The following is a 14,208-nucleotide window of genomic DNA, read 5'->3' on the forward strand; positions in this document are numbered from 1 at the left end:
ACTGCGCTCCCGCGGGGCGGGGGGGCCGGGGCCGCTCGCTCGCTCCCTCGGGCCGCTCCCATGCGCGCTGCGCCGCCGCCGCTGCTCCCCGCGCTCTGCCTGGCGCTGGCGGCCGCCGCAGGAGCCGCAGGTAGGAACCGCAGGTAGGAGCTGCGCCCGGCCCCCGCCTCCACACCGGCCCCCGCTGCCGTGCCGCTGGGAGGGCGGGCCGGGGGCTGCGGCGGGGGCGAGGGGAGGAGCGGCCCCGGCGGCGCGGGGGGCCGGGCCGGGCCGGGCCGCACCTGCCGGGGCTGCGGCCGGAGCGGAGGGGAGCGGGTCGGTGCTGAGGGGGACCCCGGGGCCCCGCTGCGGCCGAGGGGGGCTGGGGTCGGGGGTCGCTCGGGTCGGTGCCCGTGTCATGGAGCGAGCCCCTGACAGCGCTCGTCACCCCCGCATCCCGGCCGCATCCCGGCCGTGCCGTTCCCGTGGCCGCCGCAGCGCCTGGACCCCGGCGCGGCCCCGGGCGTCCTGCGCGGCAGCCGGAGCTCCCGGCTCAGACGGGTGCACAGCGGAATAGCTGGCTCGGGAAAGCAGCGCTTGACCAAGTGCGTAATGAGTTCGGTTCAGCCGCGACCCCCGGCTCGGTAAAGTGTGCAGCGCTAGGTCAAAAAAGGAGCTTAAACTTCACAAATGAGCTGAGAATTTGGTTGTGTTTTTCTGGGGAAGCTCAGTGCGTTCGCTGACTGGGTTTGTTTGGTGTTACTCTTCTGACAGATACAATCGATGCAAAGGATAAAGTATAATTTATTTCTTATGGCCCCCTTCCCAAGTTGATGTAGCTGTACTTGGTTCATCGTAATATTCCTGGAAACAGAAATGAGACTTAATTAAGTTTCCTGGAGTATTTGACAAATTAGCTATAAATGTTGTCTTTCCTGCTTGAGCTGAATTTTCAGTCATCGCCCTCTTAGCTCAAAGACTGTCTGAAGGCACAGTGATCTCAAACAAGCATAGCTGTGCATTAAAAATGCCAAATCTAACAGTAGTTATCTACACGTAAGGCCGAATGTCAACTGTTAGCTACTGATAAATGCTGTAAGGTAGTCTCTGTAAGTGTTCTGACCCTAAACACAGCATTTAGGAAAATATAGAGCCTTACATTATATATGTCATGCTTTTAGTCTTTCTCTGTTGTTGCTATTAAAACTGTTCTGAAGATAGAAGTCAGAATGAGAAACCTGCAGTAGCCAGATACTTTGCCTTACTGATACGGCTTGCTTATGGCCAGTCACCTGTAAATGGAACAGAGATCTCCACTCCCACTGTATCACAATGCCACTCATTTGAATCCAGAATTTAATGCTTAGAATTCGTCCTGCTTATGTTCTTGGCCTTGCTGAGTAGACACAAGTGCTTTCTGTCTTATTTGCTGATGATTCCCAACTTTTTGTTACGTTGCTGCGTGCCTTTGCAGTTCGTCATGATTCCTTGTCTGCCAAATTTGGTTGGTAACAGTGCCCTTTGAGTCTGATTCTGGGAGTAGTTTCCATGTGGCTTGTCATCTTAATCAGACGTTTGCTCATAGCTTCTAAAAGAATCTCCTGCCTCATTTTAGACATGGCTTATTTTAGAACAGTATTTTTCAACAGTCTTTTAAAATTTATGTAGAGAGTTAACTATGGTTAGCAACTTAACCGGAGTTACTAAATAATCCTAGAACTCCAAGATAAAAAAAAAAGGATTAAAAAAAAAAATAAAGTTCTGCATTGCTTTGTTAGAAGCGGTAAAATTAGTGGAATTTAACCAAATATAGTTCAGTCCAGAATGTGGTTGGTCAGTCCTTTTCCCATCTGATGTACCTTGGATCTTAATAATATACATTTGGAATTATCTTTTGGGAGGAAAAAAACAATTCTATTTTTCTTCCAAAAGTACAATCTTTAAAAATAGTGCCTTTGTAGATGGGGTAATGTTTCTATATTTGGTAGCAAAGCCATATAAAGTAGTTTATCCTAGACAAAAATAAAGTCTTTTGACTGAATGACCTTGCTCATTTTTCCAAATGGTAGCAGTTACATGCTCTCACAGGGGTTAGTTAATTTAGATGTTTATATCAGTACATGCTGTAAGAATTTCTTATTTTTTGTTTGTACATACCATATTAATTCCTTACAGCTGTTTGGTAAGGGCCAGCTTGCACGTGAGGGAAGTATTTGGTCCTTTGCCCTGTTATTTATGAAGGTATGGGAGGATCTTGTTTACCTACTCATGTTTTGTCAGCTTTGTAAGCTGATACTTGTTTCTGTATCATTGGAGATCCAGCCTATTTATTACATTGGAAATGTTAGAAAATAGAATTTCTCTATTAGGTGGATTATTAACGGTTCTTCTGTTATTTATTTTAAAAGATGGGGTAATAAGGGTCAGTAGGGGGAGAGAAGAAAACACACTGTTAAGGATTTAATCTTCTCAGACAGAAGGTTAAGAAGTCTGCCTGTCTGCATCTGACTGGCATTGCTGCAAGCCAGCAATGCAGTAAAGCCATCCAATTTGGAGATAGCTTTGTTGAGCTGCATAATTCAAGTGAGTGTGTCCTCATTACAGAGCAACTCTTGAGCTACACGCAGCATTATGTTAGTCATAGGTAGGGAAAATGACCTTATTTTCCCCTTTCTATTATTTTTCTTTCTCATTGAAAGCTGCAGTTTGGGGAGCACCTAGGCTATGTATGAACTTAAGCTATGGAGGCTTTAACTGATAGGAAAGTGGGATAAACATTGGCCTAATTATAGCTGGGTCTAGCTCTAGTGTAAGGGTTCCTTAGCCAAAAGACCCCCACATGGACCCTCAAATTTCTGGTGTGTTTATGACATTATAATTAGGAATTACTGTCAAATAAAGTCAGGTGTGGATTTACCTTTTCCTGAGTAACTCTGAAGCTGGTATGCTTACTTTGGAACAAACTACAAGGCTAGGCAGAAATAGGGTGTTTCTTGCTCGGGAGTAATCATGTCCATACATGGAGTTATTTCAAGGTTACTTTCTCCACACAAAACAGGGGTCTTTTAAACAGAACAACAAAAAAAACTGAGAGCTTTTGGGGCTTTTTTTTTTGTGTGTAAGTGTCTCATAGAGTAAGTGGCTACAGGCTAACTTTCCCTTCCCTTACTCACCTTGCTTTGGTAGGATTTACTGTTACCTTTTCAGAGGCTTCATTTCCCTCAGAAGGATCTTTAGTTCTCAGTGAGTAATTAATATGTACTAGCTTAAAAAAAAAGCACAAACCCAAAGATTTAAGCCCTTCTCTGTGGTATTTTGTGAATGTATAACCAGCTCTCAGTGTTTTTAAGTAATTTTCAACTAACCACTTAAGAAAAGGAAGGAAACACATACTGCATTATTAATTTCTACCAGAAGTTGAAGAATGTCATTGTGTATTTTAACAGGGATTTTTGTGTCTTTAGTCTGTGAAGATGCTGATCTGTATTTTTTGCATGAAAATAGGGTAGAAGAATTCTTTGGGAACCCCATTTATGGTGAAGTAATTGGATATTATAATTTATCTGCTTAGCTCTAGCCTTCTGGTTCTCATTTAGCAACCTCAATTCAGCATTATCTGAAAACCACACAATCTAGCAACTGGAACTGGGAATAAAGAGGATTTTTGCAATAAGGACTTTAAGATCTGAGGAATTGAACTATACTTGCACAAAACAGGCAAGAACAATACTTACACTTATAAGGTGCTAAAATAGTTTTTCTGTCCTCACAGACTTAAATTATAGTTTAGCATTGTTTTGTAAAATAATTAATAGCATAAATACTTCTTTATTTCCAGAAAGTTTTTGATTTAAACATGATTCAGCTTTTGGGTCTTACACAGACAAAGTCTAAGGACAGGACTTCTGCAGAGGTCCGTAGTTTGCTTTTTCCTTTTGGTAGCATCTGAACATCAGGATTGGTGATTTTTTTGAACTGTGGACAGCAGCTTAGCAAAATGCACATAGTGTGCTAACACATTGTTTTGTTGGGAAGTGTTACCTCATCCAAGAAATTTAAAGAGTAATGTCATGCATGGCATTTGGAAGTATTTCCCCACGGGTCTCTTTAGCTCTGTGTTTTTCCAAAAGGGGACAACGCCTTTGCATTTCACCTGATGGAAAACAAATCCCTACCACCAGGGAACAACAATAGTGCTGATGGAATGTAGCTGCCAAATGCCACTTTCACTCTCACCACACAATGAAAATGGAAAAAAAAATTCAACACATGGAACCTTAGCAGCTTCCTGGGGAAGTGATCCATGCCAGTTGTTGCCAAAAGGAAACAGCCCACAAAGCGTTCCTTCTGGCTGAGGGATTGCCCTGTTCTTGTTCCTCTCCATTCTCCAGTGTGTGGTTCTCAGGGAAATCTGCGGGCGAGGCTGTTCCAGAGGCCTGCACAGAGAGTGTAGGTGATTTTAACAACTTCTCGGACCTTCAAGGTGGATTGGTGGGTGGGAGCCACATGGATGTGTGGAACTCTTTCAATTCATGCAACACAGTGAGTTTGGCCTTGGCTTTCCTGCAGCCGGTTCAAGAGCAAGCATTGGCTTGATATAAAGTTGCTCAGTTCGCCAAGAAAAATGGTTGAATATACAAGCAGGCAGGCTTTGTCACCTGGGTCAGATTGTCACCATCCTGCTGCTGGGAGGAAGCTTGATACTCAACATAAAACCAATGCAGGTCCAGCCTAATGTGTCCTGATGATGAAAAGTCAGAGCTTACACTCTAGTTCAAGTCGGATTTGGGTGATTCAGCAGTGCACTGATCCAATCTTCACAATGCTGCAACCAAGGCTTGCAGGCCAGATTGGTTGGGCTTCCGCTCCTGCACACCAACAGCACTGTCAGTAGCCATAGCACAAGTGTGGGAGAGAAATGGGAATAAGACAGGAGCAGATGCTTTGGCTACCAGCTCAGGGACAGGTGGAAAACTAGAGGTGAATCAGTCAACTGTGTGAAGTTACAGCCCTGAGATGTAAATTCAGGAGCTCTGCAAATAAAATAATATGAGTTTTCTATAGCATTATAATCTCTGCTTTTGAATGGCTGCAGAAAAGGAAATTCAGCCTTGTTGGTCAAAGTCTTAATATTTAACTGCTATGTACTTTTAGACTGTATCTTCATTTTTTCTTTTTTTTCAGAATTAAAATCAGTGCTTCATCAGATTTTGTGTGTACATGGTGGAAAAATACACTGTGCAGACAGCTCATCTCTTAACATCTCTTTTCATGAGAGAAATCAAATTGTGTGTGTACGTGCTTGTTCTGTGTACTCCTGCTTTTACTTAAAGGCAAGCTCATGAAAGGGACAAGATCTTGTAGCAAATTAGTGGCCCACTGGGGAAAGGATATGCTCCTGGTGTCTGGACTGCTACCACCTGGCATCCCTCATCCAAAAACACAAGGCAGCTTTGCTACTTGCCTCTGAACTTGAGAGAGGTTTGTACCAACCTATTCTCGCAGTAGTTGAACCATGCTGGGAAGGATTACAATAGATATTTTGTAAGACTCTAGGCTCTTCTCGTGAAGTCTTAAAATGTGAAATACGGTAGCTGTCTGGGGAAAAACAAGCCCTTTTTGTTGCTCAGTTACATGTGAATTACAGACCAGTACATTTTGCTCTAATGACAGTCAAGTAATAACTGTGGCAGTAATAAAGACAGTATAATAGCTGAGTGATGTAATGCTATTTAAGACCAGAGGAAGATTTTCAGAGCATTATCCCATTTCCACAATCACTTTTGTAGACTAAACAAGCCAAGTGCTTAAAAGTTTTTTGCAGGGATTTGGCTTTCTGAACCACTCTTGTTTTTACTTCTCCTCTGGGCTTTCCTCAACTGTTTCTGCCCTACACCCCAAACCAGAAGCATACTCCAACTGATACCTCACTGCTACTGAGCAGACCAGACTTTCCTCCTCAATCCCTCCTGCTATGTATTATGTTTCTCTTTTTTAATAAACTCCAGATCGTTATCTGCCTTTTTTTTTTAAATGGTTTCATACTGTTGGCTCAATTTATTGTCACTGTAACCTTGACATCCTTTTCTGCTGTACTGCTGCTAGTCTGGCATTCTTACTTTTGATTATTTTGTGCATTTGAAGATTTTTTTTAAAGTCCAAATGTGGTTCTTTGTACTTGGCTATATTGAATTTTATCTTGCTGGTTTTTGACCATTTCTCCAACCTATTAAGACCATCTCAAGTTCTGCTCAGCTCTTCAGGGTGTTTCACACTCCTTGCAGGTTGGTGTCTGCAGTTTTAGTAGGACTGCTTGCTGGGTTTTGGCCCTGGTCACTAGGAGAAGTGCTGAACAAGTGTGATTATTCAAGCAGCTCTGCACCTGTGATATAGGACCTTGATCCAAAGGAAAAGTGCTTTTCCAGTTTGCTTTGTCTAAAAGTATCTTACATTTGAGGTCTGTTTGATTTGCTGCTTTCTTTCTGCCTGTAGAGTACCAGGAAACAAGGAAAGTATCTTAGTTATGGGGTTAGATTTTGTCAAGATTTTCATGGTGCCTTACTGCTTTCTAATTTTCATTGCCTGTTTATAGATTGTTTAGTATTTTGTTTCAAAAGCATTCTGTGTGTTAGAAATAGATTTATGGCCATGTAATTCACTAATCAGTCTTTTCTTCCTTTTTAAAAATGGATATTACCCTCTTCCTCTTGAGATTTTGTAACGGCAAAAACCTTTCAAAAATTTTCCAAGGTACACGCTCTTTTCTGAACAAATCCCCCTCCTTATTTCCCAAATGCTTAGGATAAAATTCCTAATCTGTCAGAAGAGGAAGAGCAACCTCAGGGAAAGATTTCAGGCACACAGGACAGCTCCATCATCCTGGAATATAGTGATCAACATTAGCATGCCTAATTTCTGATAGTCTCATATTTATGCAGCTAAGGTACCTGAGGTGCAGTTCCTAAGCATGAGATGGAAAGTTTGATAGACTTTGATAAAGATTTCTCTTTAAAAAAAAAGAAAAAGAAAAAAAAAGTAGCTTTGGCAGCTCCAGTGACAATTTTTGTGCAGAGCAAGGTCTGCACAACAGATCTGAAGTTTCAAAGTAGTCACTGCAACTACTTCAGGCAATTGCCTCTGCTGTTTCTTAAACAGTCCTATTTCCAACCTGATAATCTGATGTGTTGGTTTTATTTTCTTTGTATTGGGTTACAAAATGTGACATTAGGAGATGGGCTTAACTGATTATAGGTTATGGTTTATTAATTTTCTTATTTGCTTTGCCAAGCAACTATACAAAATTCAAACATATAGATAATTGTAAGAAAATGTGATTTTTTTTTTTCTGTATATACATACCAAGGCTATAAAAGTAACATGCTGAGTAAATGTATCAGAATTCTAATCAGTGATTATAATTTCCAAAAACTTCAGGTGGATGTAGAGCTGGCATGTCCTTCATTGTTTTGTCCTGATGGGGGATGCTGAAGGCTCTCACTGAGACATGCTGAAGTGAGCTACAGGAAAAGGGCCCTGTCCTGGGGTGGGAGGCTCAGCTGCTGAGGTTTCATGCCCCTGAGGTCTGGGGGCATGGCTGAGCTGCCGAAAAATTTCTAATGTCTCAGAGTGGTGTGAAATATCAGGACCAACATGGGAAAGAGGGGCCCTGATGGTTTAAGTGCAGGATTTTCTATTTTTGGAGCACAAGTCCAAGTAGGACAGAAACAAACTGCATTTTGGGGCAATGCTTAATGAAGTTCCTGACAGCTGGCTGTGGCGGGGGGGGGCTGCCTGCAGGTGCCTGCTGCTGCCTCTGCTGAAGGAAGTGGAACAGATGTCACTTTTAGGGACAGATTATGCAAAGAAAACGTCAACATTTATCTTACATATTGATCTAGAGGAAAGCTAAATTATAAAGCCTTGAAAGTAGCCGAAGGCTGAGGAAGAGGAGAACAGAGTTAGTGTCTGCATTGTTGCCCTGTGCCACCCCAGCTGCACCATCACTGCCTGGGGGGGCTCCACACATGCCTGTGTGGCTGCTGCCAGGCCTGGCACTGCTGTAAGTCTGCTTTAACAGAGCAGGAGAAAATATTTATGGGGTTTTTTTTTTCCCGAAGGTAAGTGCTTTTCACCTTACAGAAAAGGTTTTGCATGGTTATTGCAAGTCCAGCTGCAGGGGTATAGGATGAGTATTTTTGTCTTTTGAATGCATTTAGGGCTGGGAGATGTGGATTGACAAAAATGTAAAGTTTAGTAAATATTTTCAATCAAAAGAGGTGGAAGAGACACCTTCATGTTTTGGACATGAAGAGGATTGAAGAGAAGGGAAATAATTTAAGCTAGTTTTGCTAGAATTAATACTTCTTTTGTTCAAGATTTGAAAAATAGCTTTAGGATGCCTAAAGATGCAGATCCTTGTGCTGCGCAGACAGTGTAAGTACATTTGGCTAATTAAAAAATAAAATGCTATGCTTGTGGATTTTAAAACTGCACTGGAATGAAAATCATAATTCAGCTTGCAGATTCTGCATAACATTTTTCATTGAAAAAGTTTGTCTTTGGAAGCTATTCAGAGGCTGGAGCACCTCTTCTGTGAAGGCAGGCTGAGAGAGCAGGGTTTGTTCAGCTTTGAGAAGAAAAGGCTCTGGAGAGACCTTAGAGCCCCTTCCAGAACCTGATGGGGCTATGAGAGAGCTGGAGAGGAACTTGTTACTGGGGCCTGGAGAACAAGGGAATGGCTTTTAACTGGGAATAGGTTTAGATTAGATATTAGAGAGAAATTCTTGGCTGTGAGGGTGGTGAGGGACCGAAACAGGTTGCCCAGAGAAGCTGTGGATGCCCCATCCCTGGAAGTGTTTGAGGCCAGACTGGATGGGCTTTTGAGCAACCTGGTCCAGTGGAAGGTGCCCCTGTCCATGGCAGAGGAGTTGGAACCAGATGATCTTAAAGTCCCTTCCAACCCAACCTATTCTATGGCTCTGCGACATTTTCTCTTGTAAGAAGGAGAGTCTTGAATAATTTTTTTTATCCCTGCAATTACCTAAATACAGCTAGATGTATATATAATCCTGCTTATTAAATGGCAGAAAATTTGGGTAGTGGTCTTTATATTTCAATCAAATTTATTGCTGTTAGGACAGAAATAGTTTTCCTTGCTCTCACTTTTCAGTCATTGACATTCAGTATTCACTGAAAGCTTAAGTTATACTCTTTCCTTACTTGCTGTGGTGTCTTCTCACCGCTATTCATAAAAATAAAAGTACAACCTTGGCAAGAGAAGACTTAGGAGTTTCTGTTTTACTTGATGGTGTTTTATTTTGTTATGTATTTCATATTTGAGGTTTTTTTCAGCTGCATAAAGGTTCTTTGGATTTTGGATGATAAATGTTCCTATTGCAGTGTGTAAGGCATTCTTTTATGTTTGGGGTTTTTTTTTGTTTTGGTTTTGTTTTTATTTGTGCAATGTCAGACCTTCTATATGCTATAACTTCTAAAAAATATTTTTGGATAAAAGGCTGAGGTTTTCTTATATATTCATAAGGCTGCTCTGCATACCATCGTGACACAATCTGTGTGATCAAAGGTACGTTTTTAAAGGATGCTTTTGTTCTGTTTCATACGCGTAGACCTGTGTGTGCTGTTTGAAGGAGAGCTCACGGGGCTGTGCAGCGTGTGATTGTATCCAAGGGAGCTGGCACCGCTCGGTGGCGAGGAGCGGTATTGGCTTGGAGAGAAAGCCACGTGGAAAATTTCCATGTAAGGGAGACTGCTGGGGAGAGATTGGCAGCTATGATGTCTTTAACTCGGAGTGCTTTTCTAGCAGCTGGGATGATAAAAAAAGAAACCACCACCTGAATTGTTCTGAGATGAAGTTATACTGTCTGACAGAGAGATCATAACTAAATTTTACAAACCCTTTATATAAAAATATTTTTACAAAATACAAGATACTCAGGTCTGGTTCAGAGTCTGATACAAAAATTATATTTTCTCAAGTAGGAAATAATACAAATACAGGGAGATAATTCAGCTTTCAAATGGCTTGTGCTGAAGAATGCAGAATGAATGAAATTACACAAACAAGACAAATGTGTCTTTTGCACTGAAACTTTATTTTTCTAGCAGGGTGCATGGCATCTGTACACACATTATGTGCATATATGCATATAGAGACAGATATTAGCACTAACTGCTTTTTCAATTAAAAGTGTTTTAAATATCTTAAAAATCTGCTGGCAATAGAGCCACTGATTGTTGGTAATTTCCTATATACGCTGTAATAACTCCATGGCATCCATTGACAAAGCCTTAGTGTCCTGTGGCAGGGAGCCTTGGGAGTTTTTATTCCCTGGTACAGATTTTACTCTGAGAAATCATTAAACTGGAGGGCAAAACTATGTCTGGAATCACAACCCTTCCGGCGCTGATATGTTCAGGGACTTTGTCTCCTTCAGTGGCCTCGCAAGTGCCATTTGCACATTTCCTTACAGTGCCCCATAAAGACAGTCCCCAGATGTGGCTGGTCGGCGATGGAGGATGCAGCTTTGCGGAGCAGGAGTGGCAGCTCCCGGCCGCCTCCCGCAGCCCGTGTGCCACCCGGGCCAGCAAAGCCCTGCAGGGCTGCCGTGCGCGCCTGGAGCCCTGGAACGAGGACACCGCGCTCTTTTCCAAAGAGTGCGCTGCTTGGTGTTGGTCTGAAATCCGCTTAAGTCACACCCGTTAGCTGGAGGCTTTCTCTTTGCTTCATTTATGAGATATTCTACCTAAGAGAAACTGCTCATGTGTCTCATCTATTGTGTATTGTTACCCAGGCAAATAATCTTTGTAAGGTGAGGAAAAAGTCTGCTGAGTTACAGAGTAATGTGTAACACAATTTAAAAGAATGACAATTTCAAATGATGTGTTTGTTTAGTCTTCAAAATTAGTCTTTTTTTAAATTGAAAAGTAAAAGCTAGTACAAAGGTGTTTCAGAAAAGCAGAACAGAAATCTCTGTTGAAGGGCTTCTGTTCATGGCTATAAAAGGAAGTTGTGTTTAACATGATGCAGGGGATTTGTCCCAAATTAAAAATAGAACAGCAAGTTTGTTATCTTTGCTGTATTAGTAAGCCTGACAATGCAAATAATGGTGGAGAGGAAGACATACCTAATCAAACCAACCTGATAACAAAAATGGGTTTAATGTCTTCAAGTGCTAGTGTATTCCTTGCATAGTTCTATTCACGGCAGTAACTCAGAAGTTTTTGAGTTTTTTTTTCTTTTAGTATTGAGAATGAATCCTTTATTGGTGTGCAACACAAAATGCTTTTGGGCTTGCTAGTAGGAATTGTTCAATTAAAAGGTTATTTCCAGAACACTTGTATCTCATCATCTGAGGACCAGAAGCAATTAAATCTTTACCACTGTGCTGGAGAGGACTGCCTGGAGTAGAAAAAATGAGAAATTTATCAAGATGTTGAAAGGATTGTGATTCTCAGAAAAGACCCATTTAAGAATCCTTTACGACTGTTGTAGTTATAAACTCACTGCCATAAAAGGAATGTGCTGTATGTTGGCAGGCTACCAAGCCAGGGAAAATGAAAGTGCAGTTCAGCACTATTTTAGTGCATCAGATCTGGGAGGAGCAGGAGTGGAGGGGAATCCCAGTTGACCTATATTTACTTTCCTTGGAGAAGTATTGCCAGTCGTAACTATTGGGAAACAATCTGCAAATGACAGATGTATGAGCACTTGCAAGGCTGAGACTCACTGGTTTCTGCCCTTAGCCAAGAAGTCTCTTTCATCCCAGGCTTGGGGATTCCTTACCTGTCTTGTTTCTTCCCTTCCTTGGGGTCGCTGCTTCTTTGTGTCTCTTTGCAGTTTCACTTTTCCCATTTCATCTGTTGTTCACAAGGCCTGTGCTGTCTTGTCTCTACTTAAATGAGATCTCCTTCCATTTTACTACCTTCCCTAAGGACCAAGCGAGAGTCCCTTGAGCAAGGACCTTCTTCTGCATTACTTAAAGCAGAAAAATTTGCCTCTCTCCTCTGCTTGTACTCGGTGTAGCACGGATGTCCTCCACATCCCCACAGGCCACATCCTTTGGTTGTTTAGAAGGAATCAGTATCACTGCTCTGCTATGTGTAAATGTTAGTAGTAAAATAGGGAGAAATCAAGTCCACAGTTTTCTTGTCCATGGGAGCCTGTTGCCGAACACGGAGGTGTTAATATGCCTTTCCCCTTGTTGCTTTTTGATAGGATACAACCTTCAAAAACTCATTTGTTTCTCAGGCTTCTCAGGCTTTCTCAGGCTTGTCACTTCTCAGGCTTTTTAAATTTGGCCCCTGCTCCCACCCTAGGGCTTTAGTCACACCAGCCTCATTGTTGCCAAGATGGTTTCCCACTAGCGGGAGAGGGGAACAATACAGCAGCCAGTTCAGTGTACAGAAAAGGTTATTCCTGTGAGAGACAGTGAGCTTTCCATTTTAGGCAGCTGTTGCTAGAGAGAATGTTAGCTCAATTTGGTAATTAGATGAAAATTAAATATACGTTTTTGTTTTCTGCTCAGTTGTAGTCTTTTTCTTTTGTAAGTATAAATAATTTTTCTATCCTGGAGAACCATTCTAATGCATCTGGAAACAGATATATCGTGCCCCCTCACATAGCATATCTTTTTGTCAGCAGCTGAAATCAATGAGATTATGCTGAATTGTGTGCAGAGATTTCAGAATCTGGTTTGTTTTCCAACATTTTTCATTATTATTTTATCATAAAGATAATAATTTTAGGCTGTATGATAATCTAAAATCTATTGTGGGAATCTCATCTCTCTTACATGGAGGACTGAGGTCTGGATAATAAAGCTCAGACTAAAGGCTGAACTCCTAAAAGTATCTCTAATTCATCTCAGTAGGAACCTTTATGCATCCTAAGGATAAAGTATGAAGGGCATTAGTCCATAAGGTGATGCCTGTCAATTGTGTATCACAGGGTGGGATTCAGTGTAAGCAGATGAGCATTTCTGCTCATTCTCTTTTCCTGCTTTCCTCTGTTTTTTGTCTGATCTCAACCTTTAGACTTTTCTTCTTCCTTTCCTACTCCCACATTAACACAAGCTGCTGAAGCTTCCCAGCTAGAATATGAAAAGGACACCTCAAGAACATCCATAGACTGGACTGGATAACCCCATTTCACAGGAGAAGGAGGACTGGCTGGTGGGCACCGGGAGGAAGCTGAGGAAGCCGTGGGACTGGGGAGGGCCCTGTGCACCCCTCGAGCTTGAGCAGCCGTGGTGTGTGCCATGCTTATTGTGCCCAGGCAGGCATCTGCCACCTCCAGCCCTGCTGGCTCTGCAGGTGCAGGGACAAATGCTACACTTCATGTTAGGAAACACTGAATAGCCTCCACAGTTAGGGACTTGTATGGTTGCTTTGCAGATGATCATTCCTATAAGTAAGGGCCATTGAAACACCTGGATTTGACATTGTCCTAAAAAATATGTGGGCCAAACTGGTACTTGAAAATGTCTTATGTGCGTTTTGCAGGAAGGTGTTTTAGGTTGGAGTTTCAGTTGCTCTGGGAAGGGTTTAAGAACAAAATCCAGTATAAGAGAATATGTAAAATTCAAGAAAATAAAAAGGTTTTGAACTTCACTGTTTAGGCTCCTTTCTAATGGCAGTACTAACTTCAAGTTTAAACCTTGACATTTCCTGGTGTTCCATTCAAATATTACAAGGGATGGCAGTAATCACCTCTTCTATCAGGGCACAATATAAACTTCCTAAAAGTAGACAGGATTGCTGTTTGGTTTGTACATTTCAGCACAAGCAGCTAAGGGGAACATGCTTTAATTGAGAGTCTTAAAAGTGGAGTGGGAATTCAGGTCTAATACTTCAGATTTCTGTTGCTGTAATTGAGAAGCTAATGTTGTATGGGGGGGGAATATACTCTGACAAGCATGCAAGTTATATGCTACAGTACTTCTGTAGACCTGTAAGGTTAATGCAATTAATTTCATTTAGAATGCTTTATTCCTCTTCAATAAGTCTTTGAGAAGCTTAAATTTATAATTGCCTTTATCATTATCCCAGCTGTTAATGATTAAAGTATTTTATTCTCATCAGACAGTGAGCTTTTGCAAGACACCTAGTTTGCATTATCAACAGATATACAAGCACATGAAAATCCAGAGCCTAAAATCTCTCTTTAAAGGTAAATTTCATAGAATTGCAGAATGGTTTGGTTGGAAGGGA

The 14,208-nt window shown here is 41.8% G+C and overlaps 1 protein-coding gene across 5 annotated transcripts in view; it reads left to right on the forward strand.

The window, feature by feature from the left end:
* MSRB3 (methionine sulfoxide reductase B3) overlaps window positions 1-14,208 on the forward strand; it is an 80,636-nt gene continuing 66,428 nt past the window's right edge. The window contains exon 1 of one of the 5 annotated variants that reach the window (XM_064419406.1): window positions 1-130. Coding sequence is in view for 1 of the 5 variants with exons in the window: in XM_064419405.1 (XP_064275475.1) it covers window positions 61-130 (70 nt within the window). In the remaining 4 variants the exon portion in view is untranslated. Of the gene's footprint in view, window positions 144-569; window positions 585-14,208 lie in introns of those variants that run through there. The other 4 variants (XM_064419405.1, XM_064419404.1, XM_064419399.1 and 1 more) reach the window with 4 other exon arrangements.

The sequence above is a fragment of the Passer domesticus genome, chromosome 5, assembly GCF_036417665.1.
Source record: "Passer domesticus isolate bPasDom1 chromosome 5, bPasDom1.hap1, whole genome shotgun sequence".
NCBI lineage: Eukaryota > Metazoa > Chordata > Aves > Passeriformes > Passeridae > Passer > Passer domesticus.